At 45.7% G+C, this 19,556-nt stretch overlaps 1 protein-coding gene across 2 annotated transcripts; it reads left to right on the top strand.

The window, feature by feature from the left end:
- Nucleotides 1-512: 512 nt before the first annotated feature.
- On the top strand, nt 513-18,559 carry LOC116709836 (protein FAM107B-like). 2 transcript variants are annotated; one of them, XM_032548504.1, is made up of 5 exons: nt 513-1,112; nt 5,877-5,952; nt 15,489-15,687; nt 16,470-16,629; nt 17,687-18,559. In XM_032548504.1, the coding sequence occupies exons 1-5, from the start codon at nt 1,089-1,091 to the stop codon at nt 17,798-17,800; spliced, it is 573 nt and encodes a 190-aa protein (XP_032404395.1). In that variant the 5' UTR covers nt 513-1,088; the 3' UTR covers nt 17,801-18,559. The 2 variants fall into 2 exon arrangements, with proteins under 2 accessions (XP_032404395.1, XP_032404396.1); XM_032548505.1 differs by lacking the exons at nt 513-1,112; nt 5,877-5,952 and adding an exon at nt 8,511-8,740.
- The last annotated feature ends 997 nt before the right edge of the window (nt 18,560-19,556 follow it).

The following is a 19,556-nucleotide window of genomic DNA, read 5'->3' as shown; positions in this document are numbered from 1 at the left end:
GTGGAACAAGTACTTTTTATCAATATTGAGGAATTATTAACTGAAAACAAGCTACATGTTACTTGTCAGTTACTTTTGTCTTATTTCAAATGTACAAAAATATTTGCTCTAGAAACTAGACCATAATTGCCCTGCGACAGACTGACCTGTCCAGGTGACCCCGCCTCTCGCCCGGAACGTCAGCTGGAGCGGCAGCAGCTCTTCCAGACACCACAGGGACAAAATGGATGGATGGACTAGACCATCCTTTTTTTAACTTACTTTTTTTGTGTGTTTTTGCAGTGCTGAAGGTCTGAGCAGGTACACTGCAAAAACACAAAATTTAACCAAGTATTTATGATCTAGTTTCTAGTGCAAGTAATTTAGTACATGTGAAATAAGACTAAATTAACATACAAGTAACTTTTTAGTGTTTTTAGTATTGATAAAATAAAATATTGCTGCTGAAAACATTTAAATAATCTGCCAGTGGAACTGCAACTTTTTTTAAAATCAATATTAAGAAATTATTCATTTAGAACAATTTAAGTGAAACTTACTTTCTTGTAAGTTAGTTTTGTCCGATTTAAAGGGCACTAAGATTTTTGAAGTTAAACAGAAATACTTGGTCAGAATTAGTTTTTGCAGTGCAGCTCCACGTTTCCTCTCTGGTCTTCCAGGCGTCTCGTCTTGTTCATTTGATGAAACCAGTTCGCCTCCCAGTTCCTCCAGTACATCCCAGAGCCGTGGATGGAGGGAAACTCGGACCTGCTGGGATGAAGAATCCCGTCTCCATCCTGGTTGGAGGAGATGTGAGGAACCTTCTGCTCTCTGGCTTCCTGTCTGCTGGGATTACCATAATCCCACCTTAACTCCTCACAGCTGAGAGTCAGACAGGAACAGGTGGCTGCTCCTCCTCCTTCTCCTCTTCCTTCTCCTCTTCCTCACTCTCTCCTGGCTCAGTCCGGCTGATCTCTGCTCTGCTGCCGGTTGGGATGAAGTTCAGTGGTCCGCCTGACTCGCTGGTGGGCTAACCGAACCCAGAGCTCCGTCTGTCAGGCTGCAGATCAGGAAGGATCAGAGGAGGGGCGTCGCTCCTGCTGGGAATAATGGGAGCTTCTTATGGGAAGAAGGTGAGTGCTGCTCCAGATTCTCTGAGTTTTTCGTGAAAACCAGCTGGCGGCTCTGAAACGCTCCATGATTCAGTTTTAAGTAAATATTGACGGGCAGCAGAACCTGAACAAAGAGCTGAACTTTGGCTCTGCAGGTGGAGCTCGGCTCAGAGCAGGAATCTGATTAATGATCCGTCAGTTTCTGCTGCTTACAGGATCAGGAATCTGAGGGCCAGTCTGCTGGAACGGATCTCATAATCAGGTTATTTCTGCATGAAGTCAGCTGAATCCGGGCCGACCCGAACGCAGTTCTGTCTGGGTTCAGTGGGCAAGAATACAACGTTCTGCTCATTAAACAGGAAGGAAAAATGACAATATTTCATTTGTCTATGTTCCATAGAATGATTTCCCATCATTCTATGGAACATATCTAGAGCTCAAGCAATTAATCATGACTAAATGATTATTGAAATAATCATCAACTAATTTAGTAATCGATTAATCGTTAACTGGATTATAAAGACAACACATAGAGAGCTGTAATTAAGCTAAAACTCTACAAAAAATATAAATAATTTGCAATAAGATTTAAAAAAAAAAACGTCTTTAAATATATCCAACTCAAAACTTCTCATTGTCATTTTCTGTAAAATAATCTCCTATTAAGCACCAATTATTATTGAATAAATCCAAAAATAATCAACAGATCAGCTCTACACTATTGATTTTGAGATGATGATATTAAAAGTACTTATTTTTAGCTGCAGATGCTACAAATAATCAAAGGATTGTGATGTTTCATCAGTAAAATGTTTATTTTCTTATTTAAAAAAGAAAATAAATTATGTATTTCTAATACTGTATCAAATAAACTGAAATAAAAAACAGGAGTGCCAATTTTTTATCCAATTAATCATCAGAATAAGCTATCAATTTGACGATTAATCGATTATTCTGCTGATTAATCGTCAGAATTAATTAACTCATTAGCTGCAGGTCTAACCGTGTGGCTGGATTTGAGTCTGACTGTCTGGCTGCTCTTCATCGGCCTCCCAGTTCTCCCACTGGGACTCAAACCAGCAGCCTCAGAACTGGGCTCTCTGGTGGCTCACGGGGACGAAACACCGGCTAACGCAGATTACATGGACCGATCAGAACCACCCAACACCTTCCTAATAGCTCTGCTTTGTTCTACTGGTTTTTATGGTTCTACTGGTTCTGCTGGACCGTCCGTAGCAGAACCACCTGCAGAGGAAGCCGGTCTGCCTGAGCTCCTGTAGCAGAACTCGGGCCGCTGGGCTCAGAAACTCGACCCGGACCAAATATGTGAGGTATGAGGAGCGACGCACCTGTCCGGCTGGGAGTAGTTGTTGCCATGGGAACGAACAGCTGAAGGCAGCGTGGGCAGAGGTGGAGCGGCTCGGGATCATGGAGTGCTCTGGATATTTTTGGGTTAGCGTTCCCGTCAGCTGCAGGAATGTTCCAGGGTTAAACGTCAAAGAGAGGAAAAACAGACTGACTTATACAGGTCAACGGCCGGGCCAGGAGATACAGGTAACTACAGGTAATTACAGGGAGATACAGGTAACTAGAGGTAACTACAGGTAACTACAGGGAGATACAGGAAACTACAAGTAATTACAGGGAGGTACGGATAACTAACAGGTAACTACAGGTAATTACAAATAACTACGGGGAAATACAAGTAACTAGAAGTAACTACAGGTAACTACAGGGAGATATGGATAACTACAGGTAACTACAAGTAACTACAGGGAGATACATTTAACTACAACTAACTACAGGGAGATACAGGTAACTACAAGTAACTGCAGGGAGATACAGGTAACTACAACTAACTACAGGGAGATACGGGTAACTAGAGGTAACTACAACTAACTACAGGAAGATGCAGGTAACAATAGGTAGATATACAGTACAGACCAAAAGTTTGGACACAACTGTGTGTCCAAACATTTGGTCTGTACTGTATGTAACTATAGGTAACTATACGTAACTATGGCAAACTACAGGAAGATACAGGTAACTATAGGAAGATACAGGTAACTACAAGCAGTTACAGGTAACTAGGTGTAGCCAGTAACAGGAAGCTAAATTTAACTACATTTGGCAACAGGAAGTTAACTGTAACTACAGGTAGGTATAGAAAGTTAACTCTACCTTCCTTTACAGGAAGCTACCTTTAGCATTAGGAAGCTAAAGGTAGCTACTAAAGGTAACCACAGGAGCGACAGGAAGCTGCTACCATCAGGTAGAAGCTGAAATGAACCGTATTTCTGACTTTTTGGGTCTTTTCTTACAGAACCTGCAGTCTGAATAGAACTAGAACCTGAAATCTAGAACACAGTCTGACTGAAGCTAGATCCATTGTTAGTACTGAAGAAACAGCAGGTTACGCTGTGGAAGTCTGTGTTCCTCGATGAAACGGTTCCGGTTACACGGTTAAACTGGACCTAGCATGAGCCGACACCAGAACAGAGAGGAGCTGAATGTGTTCCACCAATCAGATTCCAGATCATCAGCGGTAAACAGAATATTTTCAGCGGAGCTTACGTAACTTTGGACGGGATCTGATCCAGGATCAGATGGGACCGGGTCACCGGAACGCGCCTCGGGTCTGTGTGTCTGCAGAAGATTAGGCCGAGCTGAGAAAATCCTGCCGCTAAAAATACTGAAACAGCCGCGGAGGTTAGCTTAACATTTATAAAGTTACACTGTAAAAAATTAATGGCAAGAATTTGGTTTATATAACCTGTCAGAAAAAAATGTGGGTGTTCAGTTTCTAAAGTTATATTTTCACCATATTATTTATGCATATAGTTCCAAACTTAAAATTGTATTCGCAAACTAAATGTGTATTATGGAAAATAAAAATTTAATTAGAAAATTAAATGTTTTGTTTGGAAAAATTTAGTTTAGAACTAAATAGTTAGCGAAATAGATATTTAATTTGGGGCTAAATATGCAGCTAAATATTTATTTCGCAAACTAGCCCAGACTTAAACTAAATATTTAATTTGAAAGCTAAATATTTAGTTTGCAAACTAAACATTTATCTTTTAAATTAAATATTTAGTTTGGAACGCTGACATTTCTAAATTTAGTAATAATATGGTGAAAACATAACTTTGGAAAATGGACTCACATTTTTTTGTTTACGGTGAAATAAATAAATTATTACTGTTGATTTTTTACTGTGTGACTGTACAAACAGCAGCCCATACAGGTGACTGAGAGGAGAAGAGGTCCGGTTCTGGTACCTCGGAATCTGACCCGATCCAATGGAGGTTCTGATCCATTCTGAGGTTCGGTACCAGTTTTAATGGCAAACAAATTTAAAATGCCCCACTGTGGATAAATTCCTGATTATATCATGAAGCAGAATCAGGACTGAAAGTTCTGTTTCTGATCCAAAGATCAGAGGAGCGGGCACTGACCCAGAAACGGACCGAACCGGTTCTACTGGTCGGACATGTAATCCTGCGGTTTGTCCAGCAGAGGTCAGGCTGTTATAACTTCACATTGCCTGCTTCTGCAGAAACACTCTGCTGCGGTTCCGATTGGATCAGAACCCGACTGGCTCAAGGGCAGAACCGTAGCAGATCCCAACTGGACCAGAAACAGAACCATAAAGGAACCCAACTGGACCAGAACCATCCACTGTCCAGCAGAGAACATGTGAAGTCATGAACCACTGAAAAGTTTTAAACTTAAAAAAGTTTTTTTTAAGTTTAAACTCTTTTTTTTTTTTAGCAGAAAACACGAAACATCTGGAAATACAGAAGATAGAAAACATCTGTATGACTTCAGAAAGGTTCTGAAGGTTCTGCTGGTTCTGACTTCAGACCAGCTGGAGCCTGGGTCTGTCTCTCCTCCCATCCTGAGCCGTATGAATGGACCTTTGTTGGTTGCTAGGAGCGATTTTCATCAGGCTGCAGCATGGAGACAAGTACCCCACTGTCTGCAAGCCTCCTCCTCCTCCTCTTTCTCTTTTTCTTCCTCCTCCTCTTCCTCCTCTGGCCGACCTGGCTTAGATGTTTGAATCTCCTCCTCAGCTCATCAAGAAGCACTCCAGAATTTTTGAGGTGCAAACCGAACACCTGGACCAAAGCTGATGTTCTGATATCTAATGAAATGAGATATAATTTCTGCACTGGAGAACATGCAGCAGGTTCTCCAGTGGACCTTCAGAACCGGGTGGATCAGATCATTGGTCCAGATCCGCCTGGGAAGGTTCTTTGTGATTGGTGGGAGGTTCTCTGTGATTGGTGGAAGGGTCTCTGTGATTGGTAGAAGGGTCTCTGTGATTGGTGGAAGGTTCTCTGTGATTGGTGGAAGGTTCTCTGTGATTGGTGGAAGGTTCTCTGTGATTGGTGGAAGGTTCTCTGTGATTGTCCAAGCCCTATTTAACAGCCAAATATGGGACAATTAAATGTATTTAATTGTTTAGTGTTAGCAGAGATAAGATTCCTGCTTAGTGGATCAGTGGTTAGTGAACCTAACTTTTTGGTTAGTTATGCCCACCACTGGCAATAACTGCTGCCAATTTTAGTGCAAACATATATTCTCCATTACATCATGGTGGCCATTTTGGAAAATGTCCACCAATAAAACTAAATAATATAATCAGTTCGTCTGAACATCGAATCCAAGCTGAAGATCCATTCTTGTCAGAGTCTGCAGAGCAGCTGAGCCAGTCAACAGGTTGGGGAGGGGGGAGCGTTGGTTCATTCTGGGTTCCAACCGTTTTCTTCTGTCTTCCAGAAATCGTACAGCATCGACCATGAGCCTCTGTCCAGACAGCCAGGGGCGAAGAACCGGAAGCAGCCAAATGGCAGAGGTAAGGCTGTCCCTTTTGGGTCACCAGAACCTGGGTCAGAACAGAATGAAGCGGCGCCATCTTCGGGCCCAGTTTAAAACGTACAACAGAACCCCAGAGGTTCTGATGGCGAAAAAGTCCGAGCTGAGGAACCGAGACCCAATCAAGGTTCTGGTGGTTGCCAACCCATTCAGAACAAATCAGTTCTGCTGGTTGTGGACCAAACCAGAACCAACAGAACTTACATTTTTCTTTATTTGGTTGTAACATCAGAACTTCATATAATAAAACCCAAAGAGGTTCTGATCTGGTTTAATCCTTCAGACTAAACCAGAATGAAGGTTTAGTCAGATCCATCCTGGATCAGAACCAGAACCGGAGAACTGGTGACATCACAGCCGTGAACCCAGGTGTGTTCAGGTACCTGCTGCTCCAGCTCCCTGTTGTCCTGGCTACATTTAGAGGCTTTTATTTTGGAAGGCTCCGGCAGACAGGTTCGCAGCTTGTTGAGTCATTTTAATGGAATTAAGAAGATTTTCCCAACATTCGTCTTAGGAGAAAACACAGAAGGTTTGCAGTTCTAAGGCCCGGTCCAAATCCTCTCCCTCCCTCGCTCCTGTTGAAGGTTAAAGGTCAAAGTGTGTCCCACTTTCTCCACATCTGCCCTGCGCCCATTTTGGGTCCTATTTCCTTACGCAAAGTTCGAATTTTTAATGTTTAGAGTTGAAAGGCAGATTTATGGCAAAGTTCTGTTGTTTTTTCCATCTATATAGAAAATTAAAAGAAAATATCATGACAAGGCACATTAGTAATAAAAGGTTTGATATGATAAACTGAGCAGAAAAAGAAGAAATAAAAAAGAATCACAAACTGACTGAGGAAAGAAAAACAAAATGTCACGAATGCAAAACAAATTTCAGATCTTAAATTAAGATATTAACATGTTGGTTTAAAGATTGGGCTTTTGTGATGTTGCAACGTTTAAAATAAAATGATTTCACTTTAAAAATGAAGGTGATTTTTAACTTAGCCAGAGGATTAAATATATCATAATTTAACTCTTCATTCCCTGTTAGAAGACCAAATTATATTACATTATAACTTAAATATAGAATAGATTTCTTGTTGTTATGAAGTGCGGTATGAGGTGGTGAGGCAGATGCCGAGGACACAGACTGGTGTGAGAAAAATTATGATTTTAATGATCAAAAAACACAAATCCACAATCCAAAAACCACAGCTGAGCGGAAGCTGGACAGTGCGACCAATTAGACAAGGACCCGACGAGGAACAAGGAACACAGGTGGGATTAAATACACAGAGGATAATCAGGGAACGAGACACACCTGGGAACAATCAAGGGGAAGACAGGACAACACAGAGACTCAAGACACACAGAAACCTAAAATAAACACACAGAAAAACACAACTCCTCAGTTTGTACAATATACACTTTTGAAAATCTTTCTAAAAACTTTAATGAATTTGCAATTGAAAAAATGTAAAGTTTATTGTCTCAAAATCTGTCATAAAATGCAGGAATTGATATTTATTTTTGAATTTCTCTTGCATAAAGTCATTATAGGGAAAACTTTACACATAATTATGAAATTAATATATTTTTTGTTGGAGTGGAATAGAAAGCTGCTTGGTTCTTATTATCATCATGATTTTTAAACAAATGTTTTCTTCTCAGACTGGAGGAGAAAACTGATGTTGGAGCTGCTGATGAATTTATCTTCACAACATTTTAGTTCCATTAGTCTTTTTATTTTTCACATGTAGCATCAGGTATTTTCATTATTTTCTATATATGCTGTATGTTTGTCCTGAATTTGATCTTTATTAGCTCCACTTTACACCAAACTAACTTTTAGCTGCATAGAACAGATGGTCTTATCTAAAAATCACGTCTCTGTTAGTCAAATAGACTGATAAATTGATTATTAGAACATTTTAATGTGTATTTTTTTTGCCATCTTGGAAATCTGGCAAAGTTCACAGAGCGATCTGTCTGTCGCAATAAATAGACTTTGACTGAATCCCCACTTCACAGAGGGGCGACCCAGCCTTACGTCCTACCATGTTTGGTTCTTCTTATATTTGGTTCCTACCTTATTTAGTTCCTATTGTATTTAGTTCCTATTGTATTTAGTTCCTACCATGTTTGGTTCCTATCCAGGGGTTCTGCTGTTGTGCTGCAGCTCAATCTGGTCCGGTACCGAGTCTCAGGGATGCTTGCTGTCTCCATGGAAACCTTCAACATGGTGCCAGCAGGGAAATGATCAGTTCTGAAAAGATCTGGGTGGTGTTCTGCTTCCTGAGGTTCTGAGCAGCTCTGGGATTATAAAGTACTGCTGGTTTTGGAGCCGTCAGGAAAACAGAACCTCACAGCTGGAGAACATCTGGACCTGCTCCAGACACAGAGGAGGAGGAGGAGGAGGAGGAGGAGGAGGAAGGAGCTCCACATGGATTCTGGATCAGCATCGGGTTAACCTGCAGATCTCTTTACAGATTATGGCAGTCATTGTAGCAGCTGGTTAGCTTGAGCGCCCTCATCTGGCTGCCGCCGGAACTGCTGTTGAGTTTTCTGTTTCATCATAAGCTGCTGGGAGGAGAGCAGCGTGGGAAAAGCCTGAGGAGGAGGATCAGGTGACCCAGCACAACTGAAGAGGAGGAGCAGAGTGCTGCTGCAGAGAGGATGAAGATTACTAGAGACACAGTGGGACCAGAACCCATCAGAACCAGGACAGAACCGGGTCCATGGAGGAGAGGACAGCCAGCAGCAGGGAGGCCATGGTGAAGTCCGGTAAGACTCACCCTCCTCTTCCTCAGGTGCTCCATGTTGGCTCCAGTTGGATCCCTGAGTTCTGGTTCTGTTTGGTTCTGCTTGGTTTTCTGGAACCAGAACCGAGGCCGGTTCTTTTCCCCTGCAGGAACAGAACCGAAATGTTCATCTTTGGTCTTCAAAGCAAACATCTGCTTCAGGTTCCAATGCAGAAAGTCCTTCAAGACGCGAGTCGGAACCTGGAGGTGCCGAACACAGAAGAACCAGAAGAACCATGAGGATTCAGGAGAACCATGAGGAACCAGGAGGAACCAGGAGAACCAAGAGAACCATGAGGAACAAGGAGAACCAGGAGGATTCAGGAGGAACCAGGAGAACCAGGAGGATTCAGGAGAACCAGGAGGAACCAGGAGAACCATGAGGAACCAGGAGAACCAGGAGGATTCAGGAGAACCAGGAGGATTCAGGAGAACCATGAGGAACAAGGAGAACCAGGAGGATTCAGGAGGAACCAGGAGAACCAGGAGGATTCAGGAGGAACTAGGAAAACCAGAAGAACCAGGAGAACCAGGAGAAACTAGAAGAACCAGGAGAACCATGAGGAACCATGAGAACCATGAGAACCATCTGCGGTTGGTTTGTAATGTAGCATCGGTACTGTTGGCTGCTGATGTCCAGATTAATCGTCTCATTTCTTGAGACTCATTTTATCATAAATGTCCTTAAAGGGACAGTAAAACAAAACCAAACTGTTTTCCAGCTTTTTCTGCATTCAGTGAGTGATTAAATAATATTTAGCAACATTTCGCAGTGATGGAATTTAACACTAAACAAATAAAAACCTCTAGAGTCTGAAGGGCCACAGAAAGCAGCTGCTGCGGCCCGGATTTGGCCTGCGAACCTCGAGTTTGGCACCTGTGAACTAGGAGGTTCTGTTAAGGTTCTGTTAAGGTTCTACAGGTCCGATGGAGTCGGAACCTGGAGGTGTCCTGATGTTTGGGTGGTTCTGGGTCGGTGTTGTTTCTGGTTCGGTCGGGTTCTGTGGGTCGCGTTTTGCCCTGAGCACTGTCTGCAGGTGTTCAGACCCACAGCAGTCTGAACGTCTCCTTCAGAAACGTCAATGGATCGGGAGGATCCGGTTCCGGCTTGGACCGATTCGGAGCGGACCCGATCGTCTCACAGCAGCAGAACCATGTGAGCTGTGTCGATGCAGTTCTGAAACACAGAACCTGACAGAGTTTCCATTGTACCATCATAAATGTTTCCATTCTGATCAGAATGTTTTTCCTGAACCCATCCGGAACCAGAACCTCTGCTGAACTGGACCTGATCCTCGTTAAATCAGAGCTGGACGCCGGTCTCCGTCTCCCAGAGGAGCTGCATGCTGGGCCTGATTTTTCTGAAATATGAAGCGAGCGCGTTGCTCTCTGGTTGCAGCTTTGTTTCAGGACAACAGAGGAAATCCGACCTGGGACTCTCAGAATATCTGAGGACCAGGATCAGGTCCCTGAGGAGCGCCATGTCCTCTGGGACACACAGAGACACAGAGAGACAATTTTATTTTTTGTAATTTTAATTTACCAAAATAAAGTGAATCTGAAGAAAAAGACCAAAGGAACCATCTGCTAAAAAAGCCACAAGAACTGTAATAATAAAATAAAACTTGATGTGGTTAATATAAAATATTACATATTTCTGATAATAAAAAGACAAGATTATGAGGGAAAATCGTATTATTTGGTAATAAAGTGATGGTATAATTGTCATGATGTTCTGAACTTTCCGAATCCACATGCAAAACACTCTCAGGCGATGTGATTAAATATTTATTTACAGAAAGAAAAAAGGAATGTTCAACGAAGGGGTCCACAGGAGTATCTGGTCTGGAGTTGAGTGGAAGCGAGGCCGGGTCGGTCAGCCATTTGTAGGTGCTGAGCGGCCTGCTGGGGAGGGATGTCGGACGGGCTTGAGCGAGCGGCGATAAGTTCAGGGCCAGACTGTAATCCCGAGCAAGGTGGCGACTTGATGGCTGGTTAACTTCTGTCTCTCACTAGGAGGGCATGGGAGAGCGGCGCGGATTTGCAAACAAAGCCCTCAGATGGTACTTGGAACACCCGGACTTCAGGTCTAGCGTAAGCGTCTGGGATCTGATCACCATAAAAAAAGACACAGGACAGGTAAGAATGCAAAACAGGCAATATCGCTTCAGGGGATATCTGGACTAGATGTTCCCACAAAGGTTTAAACACTCTGGCGACGAAGTGCCGGGGACCCGCTCCTCTTATGCTGCCGCTGATGATCCGCAGGTGTGCAAAAAACACACCTGTGGAGAAGGCTACACCAGCCGAGCTCATGAACGCCACCTAGAAAGGAACCAGAGGGGCTGCCGAAGCCGCAGCTCCTGACATCACCCCCCGTTCAATGACTGCCTCCTGGCGGTCCTGAAGAAGTCGAAGGGAGAGAGGAGCAATAATTAGAAATGAGTGATGCGTTACAGATGAAAGAACTGGGAATCCACTGGAGGTGTTCCGGACCATAGCCCTCCCAATCCACCAAGTACTGCCAACCTCTGCTCCTGTGGCGCCAGTCAATAATCCTACTGACCTTGTACAAGGGGTGTCCCTGTTGGTCTCGGGTGGGAGGAGTGGGCTCGGTAGGAGGGCACATAGTGCTGGCTAGGACAGGTTTTAACTGAGAGACATGGAACATGGGATGGACCCTGAGATTAGGAGGGAGCCTCAGACGGACTACAGTAGGACTGATGACAGATCCTATGACGAATGGACCGATGAAGCGCGGGGCCAGTTTCCTGGAGATGGACTTGAATAGAATGTTCTGAGAGGAGAGCCAAACCCTTTGTCCGGGTGAGTATTGTGGCCCCGGTGTACTTCGGAGTGCTGTAGGGCTGAAATTGTAGTGGATCAAATACGTCGGCAGCGCTGAATGTGATGCTTGACTGATGTCTTTTTCATCAGCTGGGAAAAGGAGCGGCTGGTAGCCTAGGGAGACCTCAAAAGGGGAGCATCCAGTAGCAGCTGAGGTGTGAAAATTGTGTGTATTTAACCCATGGAAGAAACTTGCTCCAATCAGAAGGGTTAGATGAGGAAAGGCATCGGAGAGTAGACTCGAGCTCTTGGTTCATCCGCTCCACTTGACCGTGGTGATAGCCTGATGTGAGTGAAACCTTGGCATTAAGTGCGAGGCAGAACTGCTTCCATACCTGGGAAACGAACTGGGGTCCCCGATCAGATAAGATCTTCACCGGAATGCCGTGAAGGCGAAAGACGTGCTTGATGAGGAGTTGTGCCATCTGGAAAGCTGACGGAAGCTTCCTGAGGGGAATGAGATGGCACACCTTAGAAAATCGGTCAATTACTGTGAGGATTGTGGTCATACCTTGTGATGAGGGGAGTCCAGTGACAAAATCTAACGCTATATGCGCCCACGGACGTCTGGGAGTCTCCAGCGGTTGAAGCAGGCCGGCAGGGGAACGGTGAGAAGGTTTGTTCCGAGTGCAGATCTGGCAGGCTAATACATATTCCTTGACATCCTTATGTAAAAAAGGCCACCAGAAGCGGCGTGAGATGAGAGAAACTGTCCTACTGATGCCAGGGTGAGCGGAGAACTTGGAAGAATGAAACCAATGAATAAGACAAGAACGAACAGAGTACATACGTTCTGTTTGCGGGGCAGTTTCTGGGACCGGGCTCATCTTGCAGCGCTTGGTTAACCACGTCCAGAATCTCCCAGGTAAGCGCTCCTACAGTGCAGCTGGACGGAAGGATGGAGGCAGGAGTCCTCTCCGAGTTGTCTGGGGAGTGCTGGCGGGACAGGGCATCAGGCTTGATGTTCTTCGAACCAGGACGGTAGGAGATGATAAGATTAAAGCGGGAGAAAAACAAAGACCATCTGGACTGACGAGTGTTGAGACATTTAGCAGTTTGTAAATAAGAGAGGTTTCTGTGATCTGTCCAAACTAGCACGGGATGTTCTGAGCCTTCTAGCCAATGCCTCCATTCCTCGAGCGCTAGTTTTATGGCCAGGAGTTCCTGGTCCCCCACCTCGTAGTTTTTCTCAGCCTGGGAGAGCCTGCGGGGAAAAAAGGCACAAGGATGTAGCTTTTCATCTGGGACTGAGCGCTGTGAGAGAACAGCTCCCACCTCTTTATCAGAAGCGTCCACCTCAAGAACAAATTGTCTTTGCGGATCTGGTTGAACAAGAATAGGGGCTTGGGAGAACCTTCCTTTAAGCTCTGTAAATGCCTGGTCTGCCTCTCTGGTCCAGGTGAAGGTAACTTTGGTTGAGGTGAGGGCTGTTAACGGAGCTGCGACCTGACAGTAATTTCTAATGAAACGCCTTTAGAAATTAGTGAATCCTAGGAATCTCTGTAGTTGCTCACGTGAGCTCGGGGTAGGCCAGTCCATGACAGCCTTGATTCCCTCTGGGTCTGGTCGAACCAAACCGCTCTCTATGATGTAGCCAAGGAAGGAAATAGATGATCTATGAAATTCGCATTTTTCCGCCTTAACAAAAAGACGGTTTTCGAGGAGGCGCTGGAGGACCAAGCGAACGAATCTGCGGTGAGTCTCGATGTCTCTGGAGTAGACGAAAACAAAGACATTCAAAAAAATTGCGGAGGACGTCATTTATTCGGGCCTGAAATACGGCAGCTGTGTTGGACAGGCCGAGCAGCATCACTAAGTACTCAAAGTGACCCAATGGGGTTTTGAATGCCGTTTTCCATTCATCGCCCTGATGTATACAGACAAGGTGGTAAGCATTACGGAGATCGAGTTTGGAAAAAATGGTCGCCTCTTGTACTGGTTTAAGTGCAGAAGCAATAAGAGGAAGTGGGTTCTTGTTTTTGACCGTGATGTGATTTAGTTCCCTATAATCTATGCATGGACGGAGGGACCCATCCTTCTTAATGACAAAAAAGAAACCCACTCCCAACGGTGATGAGGAATGTCTGATGAGACCTGCAGCTAGAGATTTGCTTATTCGCCCGTCCACAGCCTGACTTTCTGGACGGGAGATATTGTAGAGGCGACTGGAAGGGAGCAGAGCCCCCTGAAGGAATTCAATGGTGCAGTTGTAAGGTCGGTGTGGAGGTAGTGAGAGCGCCTTGTTCTTGCTGAATACTAGCTTGAGATCATGATATTCCTCTGGAACGTGGGTGAGATCTATGGAGTCCACTCCTTCTTGTTCCACCGGGGACGGGTTAGGAGGCACGGCTGACTGCAGACAGGAGGAGAGACAGTTAGTAGACCACGATTCCACACGATTATGTGACCAGTTAATATGAGGGTTGTGTAGTTGCAGCCAGCTGAAACCTAAAACTACAGGTGACTGAGTGGAGGGAAAAACAAAAAAGGAGATGGTCTCGTGATGGTTACCTGACACAATTAGCTGGAGCAGCTCTGTCTTGTAAGTGATATTAGGTAAGGGTTTCCCGCTTAATGCAGAGACACTGAACGGGACAGAGAGTCTTATGGTTTCAATCCGGGCTTGTTGAACTAGAGATCTATGAGATTTTGCTCACACCCCGAGTCAATGAGGGCAGAAAGGGGTAAGGAATCATTATTGAAGAGTAGTACGGCCGGGAGCAACAAACAGGGAGACGATGTGATGCCTTTTCGGTCAGTTTCCCCACTCTGACTGACGGACCTGTGGGTTTGGGCGAACCGTACAGAAAGAAATGTAATGGCCTGATCTACCACAATAGATGCACTGGTTGAGTTCTCTACGTCGCTGACGCTCCTGTGGTGTCGACTGGGCCCATCTGATCTGCATGGGTTCAGGCTCTTTAGGTGAGACCCTGGGTGAAGGCGACTGGGGCAATTTCTGGGAGGAGAAAAATGGAGCTCTGGCGGACTGCTTCTCACTTCTCTGGCTCCTCCTCTTCCTAAGGCGATTGTCAAGCCGGGTGACAAGGGTTATAAGCTCATTCAAAGAGCGCGGTTCATCTAAAGGTGCCAACTCGTCTTTTATCGATTCATTTAACGCGTGAAAAAATGCGCTTTTAAGAGCGCAACTGTTCCAATCGGAAGCTGCTGCAAGAGTGCGGAACTCAATAGGAAATTCTGCAACTGATCTTTGCCCCTGCCTTAATGCCCACAGGTTGTGAGAAATGCTCATCTGGTCAGCTGCATGGCCAAATACTAATTTAAATTCATCAATGAATTCAGAAAAGGAGCACCCAAAATCAGTTGGATCATCGAATCGTGCCTCCGCCCACCTTAACGCCTTGCCTGTGAGCAGCCCTAGAATGAAAGAGATTTTGGCATCGTCATGGGGGTAGAGCTGAGGAGAACGGTTGAACGCCAGAAAACACTGGAGTAGAAATCCTCCGCAACCACCTGCCTCACCGGAGAATTTATCAGGAGTGGGGGCCTTGATGTCCTGAGCTGGATTTATCTGCTGCACGACAGGTGGAGCCGCAGCTTCCTCTGTCGGCTGGGGTGACTGTGTGGGTTGTAGGTTTTGGAGCAACCGGGCTAGATGATGGCTGTTAATGGCTGCCGAAGCCGCAGCTCCTGACAATAATATCTGATGATCAGATTTACCACGGTGTGTGAAGCAGCATTTATGCTAAGTGAATGTAATAATTGTTGAAAAGTTAAAAAACATTCTAAAGTTCACATTTCTGTAGCATTGCCTGTAGGTCAGAGGTCATTGGCCTTTGAGGTCATGGTAGAGAAAGGCTGTGTCCTCAGAGACACAGAGATGTCCAGCTGCTGTCCCTCAGCGTGTCTCTCTGTGTCCTCAGCTTCGGCGTACTCTGACCTGCAGCAGCATCGCCCCGGTGACGTCCACAGGAGGTCGTCCCCGGCATCCAGCTGCGTCCCCCCGCCTGACTACATGGACGGAGACGAGGACCTGATCAAACCCAAGAAGCTGCTGAATCCCGTCAAGACGTCCAGGAGCCACCAAGAGCTGCACAGGGAGCTGCTGAGCAGCTGCAGACGGTGAGACGTCTCCGTCCGCATGGGAACAGGGGGGAGACAGGGAGGCAAGAGGGAGACAGGGGGACAGGAGGGAGACGGGAGGGGACAGTCAGCTGCACAGACTGCATTACATTACATTAAATTATATTACAATGAGTAACATAAAATTATTTTATATTCAATTAAATTTTATTAAATATAATTTCATTAAATGAAACTACATTAAATTAAATCATATTAATGACAATTATTACACTATATATATTAAATGAAATTACATTACTTTAAATTACATTAAATTAAATTATGAGGACTAATATTTTTGTAATTAAAAGGTAAAAATGTGTTTAAAAAGAACCAAAAAATGTGGAAAAGTTTGATATTTTGAGATGCAGAACATGCAGCAAGCCTGGAAGTCGGACCGGGACCAGAACCAACTGGGTCAGAATGTGACTGTTCAGAGTCTGCTGATTGGCTTGGATTGCTCTCCACCTGCCAGCAGCCAGCCAATCAGAGAGCAGCTCTGGTGTTTTTGTTGTCATTCTGTTCAGGCTGTTTGTGAGTGCTGTTGCTAAGCAACAGACTTTTGAGTCTTGTGGGAAAGTTTTAACCTCCTCACAGAAACAAAGCAGCTCGCATGGAGCTGCTGTTCAGAGTTCGCCTGACCCAAACTGGAACACGACGCTCACTGGGAACCGAACCACAGACTCAGTGGGATCAATTCAGCCAATCAGAGAGCAGCCTGATGCTGATGCAAATAAAAACCTTGTGATCCAAACTGCGCCTCCTCCCTGTGCCTGCAGGGGGGGCAGCGGCGTGGAGACCAAGCCGGAGCTGCAGCGGGTTCTGGAGTCCAGGAAGCGGGATCAGCTGATCCGCCAGAGGAAACAGGAAGAGGAAGCGCGCAAGAAGATTTCCCCGCTGGAGGCCGAGCTGCTCAAGAGACACATGAAGCTGGAGGAGGTGAGAGCAGACTGGACCGGACCGGACTGACACGGACTGGGTTCATTGGACCAGACGGGACTCAGGTGGTGGATTAGACCCCGATAACTAGACCGGTCCAGACCGAGACTGATGGACCAGGTTAACTGAACCAGGGTCACCAGACTAGGATAACTATCCAGGGTAACTGTATCCAGGGTAACTGTATCCAGGGCAACTGTATCCAGGGCAACTGTATCCAGGGCACAGCGCTCCTGCTTGGGTTCAGTCATAACTCTCAAGCTAAATTAAACGATGTTTCATGAATTGGAAAACGTCCTCAGTCTCCAGGGAAGCTACAGCAGATCTGGAACATTCTGTGGATGGTCTGGTCCAGACCCTGTGGTTCTGTTTGGACCAGAACCAAGGTTCAGAGCCCATTAACCCGTTAGCTGAACCCTCTAAACACTGACTTGTAAGTGAATGGGTCCATGAGAACTCCAGGGTCATCAAGACAGCTACGGGTCGAGTGTGCTGTGGTGGCCAGGGGTTAAGCACAACCTACATATAGAGGCCTTAGTCCTCGACGCAGCTGTCGCAGGTTCGATTCCCGGCCTGGCGACCTTTGCTGCATGTCTTCCCCCTTCTCTCATTACCCTCTTTCCTGTCAATTCACTGTCAAATAAAGGTCACTAGAGCCAATAAAATCTTTTTTAAAAAAAAGACAGCTACGGGTCAATCAGTTCAGAAATGATCAGAAGTTCACTAAGGAGCAACCGGGCTGACCCGACTCTAAACGGTCCCTCTGTCTGTCTGTCTCTCCGTCTGTCTGTCCGTCTGTCCCTCTGTCTGTCTCTCTCTCCGTCTGTCCCTCTGTCTGTCTCTCCGTCTGTCCCTCTGTCTGTCTGTCTGTCGCTCCATCTGTCCCTCTGTCTGTCTGTCTGTCTGTCTCTCCGTCTGTCTGTCCGTCTGTCCCTCTGTCTGTCTGTCTGTCTCTCCATCTGTCCCTCTGTCTGTCCGTCTGTCCCTCTGTCTGTCTCTCTCTCCGTCTGTCCCTCTGTCTGTCCGTCTGTCCCTCTGTCTCTCCGTCTGTCCACAGCTGGAGCGTCAGCAGGAGCAGCAGGAGGAGGAGAACCTCAGAGCTCCAGAGTTTGTTAAAGTCAGAGAAAATCTGAGACGGACGTCCTTCCATGCAGACGAGAAGGAGGTGTAGAGACGGAGACACAAAGTGTCCAGAAGGTGACAGGAGGACAGGATGTTCTGGGGACGGAGCGTCCATAGCAGGACTCTGCGAGGTCGGGGACATGGCGGCCATGATGTCTCCCAGCAGATGTTAAACCTGTCAGATCCCTGATCTGATGCTAATGTTTCCGCATCATGATGATTGTTAGACAGCTGCTGCCCCCTGGTGGTCAGCTTGTAGACAGCAGCACCTGGATGAGCAGGTAGACCCACCTTAAGAGGAAGATGAGGCTCTTCATCAGCCTGATGATGCTTTGATTAGCAGAACAGATTTTCTGCTCTCTCATTGGTCAGGACGATCCTCGGGTCTTTCAGCTCAAACTTCTTCTTCTTTGTGCCTTTTCTGTCAGGAACCGTTCCTCTGGGTCCTCCTGCCGCAGAAACAAGTTTTATGTAGGTTTTATTAAAACCAGAGCCGTTTTATAGGCGTAACCATGTTAGATCTGTGTTGTAGAGTTCAGCTCAGTGAGTTCAAGCTAACTCCTGTAGGACGTCTAACAGCTGCTAACATCTGGCCCGCCCAGCTGTCCCTCTGCTGGGACCTGATGATGCAAAACAGCTGCAGTCACGAACCGACAGAGGAACCGCTGAGGCCGGGTCGGCATGAGACACGAAACCACTTCCTGTCTGAGCGAGAACAGCTGCAGAGATTTCACAGCAATTCATGCTCAGACGATGGACCGTAGGTTTGTTGACTGATGTTGTGCCTGAATAAATCTTTATTAAAGCAGCTCAGAGTTATGAAAGTTTTTATTTATTCATCTCTTCTCTATTATTCATTTTATTTTCTGACTCCAACAAAATGAAAACCTGCAAATACAGAGAGAAAGGAGGTGATGGGCAAAAGATGACAGGAAGTAGACAGACTGTACAGGATGTAGACAGACTGTACAGGAAGTAGACAGACTGTACAGGAAGTAGACTGTACAGGACGTAGACAGACTGTACAGGAAGTAGACAGACTGTACAGGAACAGCCTGATCTGGTGGTATCGAGAGGTTCTGGAAGTTCTTTTGGATCTTTCAAAGCCTTCCGGACCATGATCAGCCTGATGTGGTTTATCTCACCTGGTACTGAGCCAAACCAGAACCAGAAGAGGATCCAAACGGCCAGACAAGATAGTTTGGTTCTTTTCCGACACCAGATCCAGCTGCTGGTTCTGGCTCAGAGGCTACAGGGCAGAACGTGGACCTTGATCAGGTGAAGCTGGACCAGAACTACACCTTGGTTCTGCTGGGTCAGTGGGTCAATTGTTCCCACTGTGAAACCAAAGAGAAGCGCTCCCCCTGCTGGTTTCAGTGGGACCACACCGGTTCTGTGTTCAGAACAAGCATCCAGAGACGGTTCTGATCCAGATCCAAACTGTGAGTGGTTTATAACCTAACATGAGTTCTGCCTCTCTGCTCACAGAGAATCAGAAATCTGGACCATCCAGAACATTTGGTTCTGTTGAGACCAGATTCTTAATCAGAACCATGTAGAAACTGGACCTGCAGAATGAAAGGCTGCAAAAGAACCAGTTATGATTTGGATCAGAACCAGTTCAGGAAGTAGCTTTTCCTGTTTTGAAACACAGAACCGGGTCAAGGTGATCAGAACCAGGAAATGTTCTTCCTTCGTCCTGCCTGACAGGAACAGAACGGCTCTGTTCAGGCTGGTTCTGGAAGAACCGGTTCTGTTCCGCTGCAGGTCCAGACACAACCTTGGGGTTCTTAGAAACCAGGGTT

The sequence above is a fragment of the Xiphophorus hellerii genome, chromosome 20 (genome assembly GCF_003331165.1).
Source record: "Xiphophorus hellerii strain 12219 chromosome 20, Xiphophorus_hellerii-4.1, whole genome shotgun sequence".
In the NCBI taxonomy this organism is placed as follows: Eukaryota; Metazoa; Chordata; class Actinopteri; order Cyprinodontiformes; family Poeciliidae; genus Xiphophorus; species Xiphophorus hellerii.
Note: the sequence above shows the minus strand (reverse complement) of the source record. Positions and strands in the feature narration are given on the sequence as shown.

Excerpts from the sequence above, each read along its gene's own strand:
- LOC116709836 (XM_032548504.1), top strand. The coding sequence starts at position 1,089 with ATGGGAGCTTCTTATGGGAAGAAG. Across the intron at positions 15,688-16,469 it reads CTGCTGAGCAGCTGCAGACG|GGGGGGCAGCGGCGTGGAGA; the intron begins GTGAGACGTCTC and ends CTGTGCCTGCAG. Across the intron at positions 16,630-17,686 it reads GACACATGAAGCTGGAGGAG|CTGGAGCGTCAGCAGGAGCA; the intron begins GTGAGAGCAGAC and ends GTCTGTCCACAG.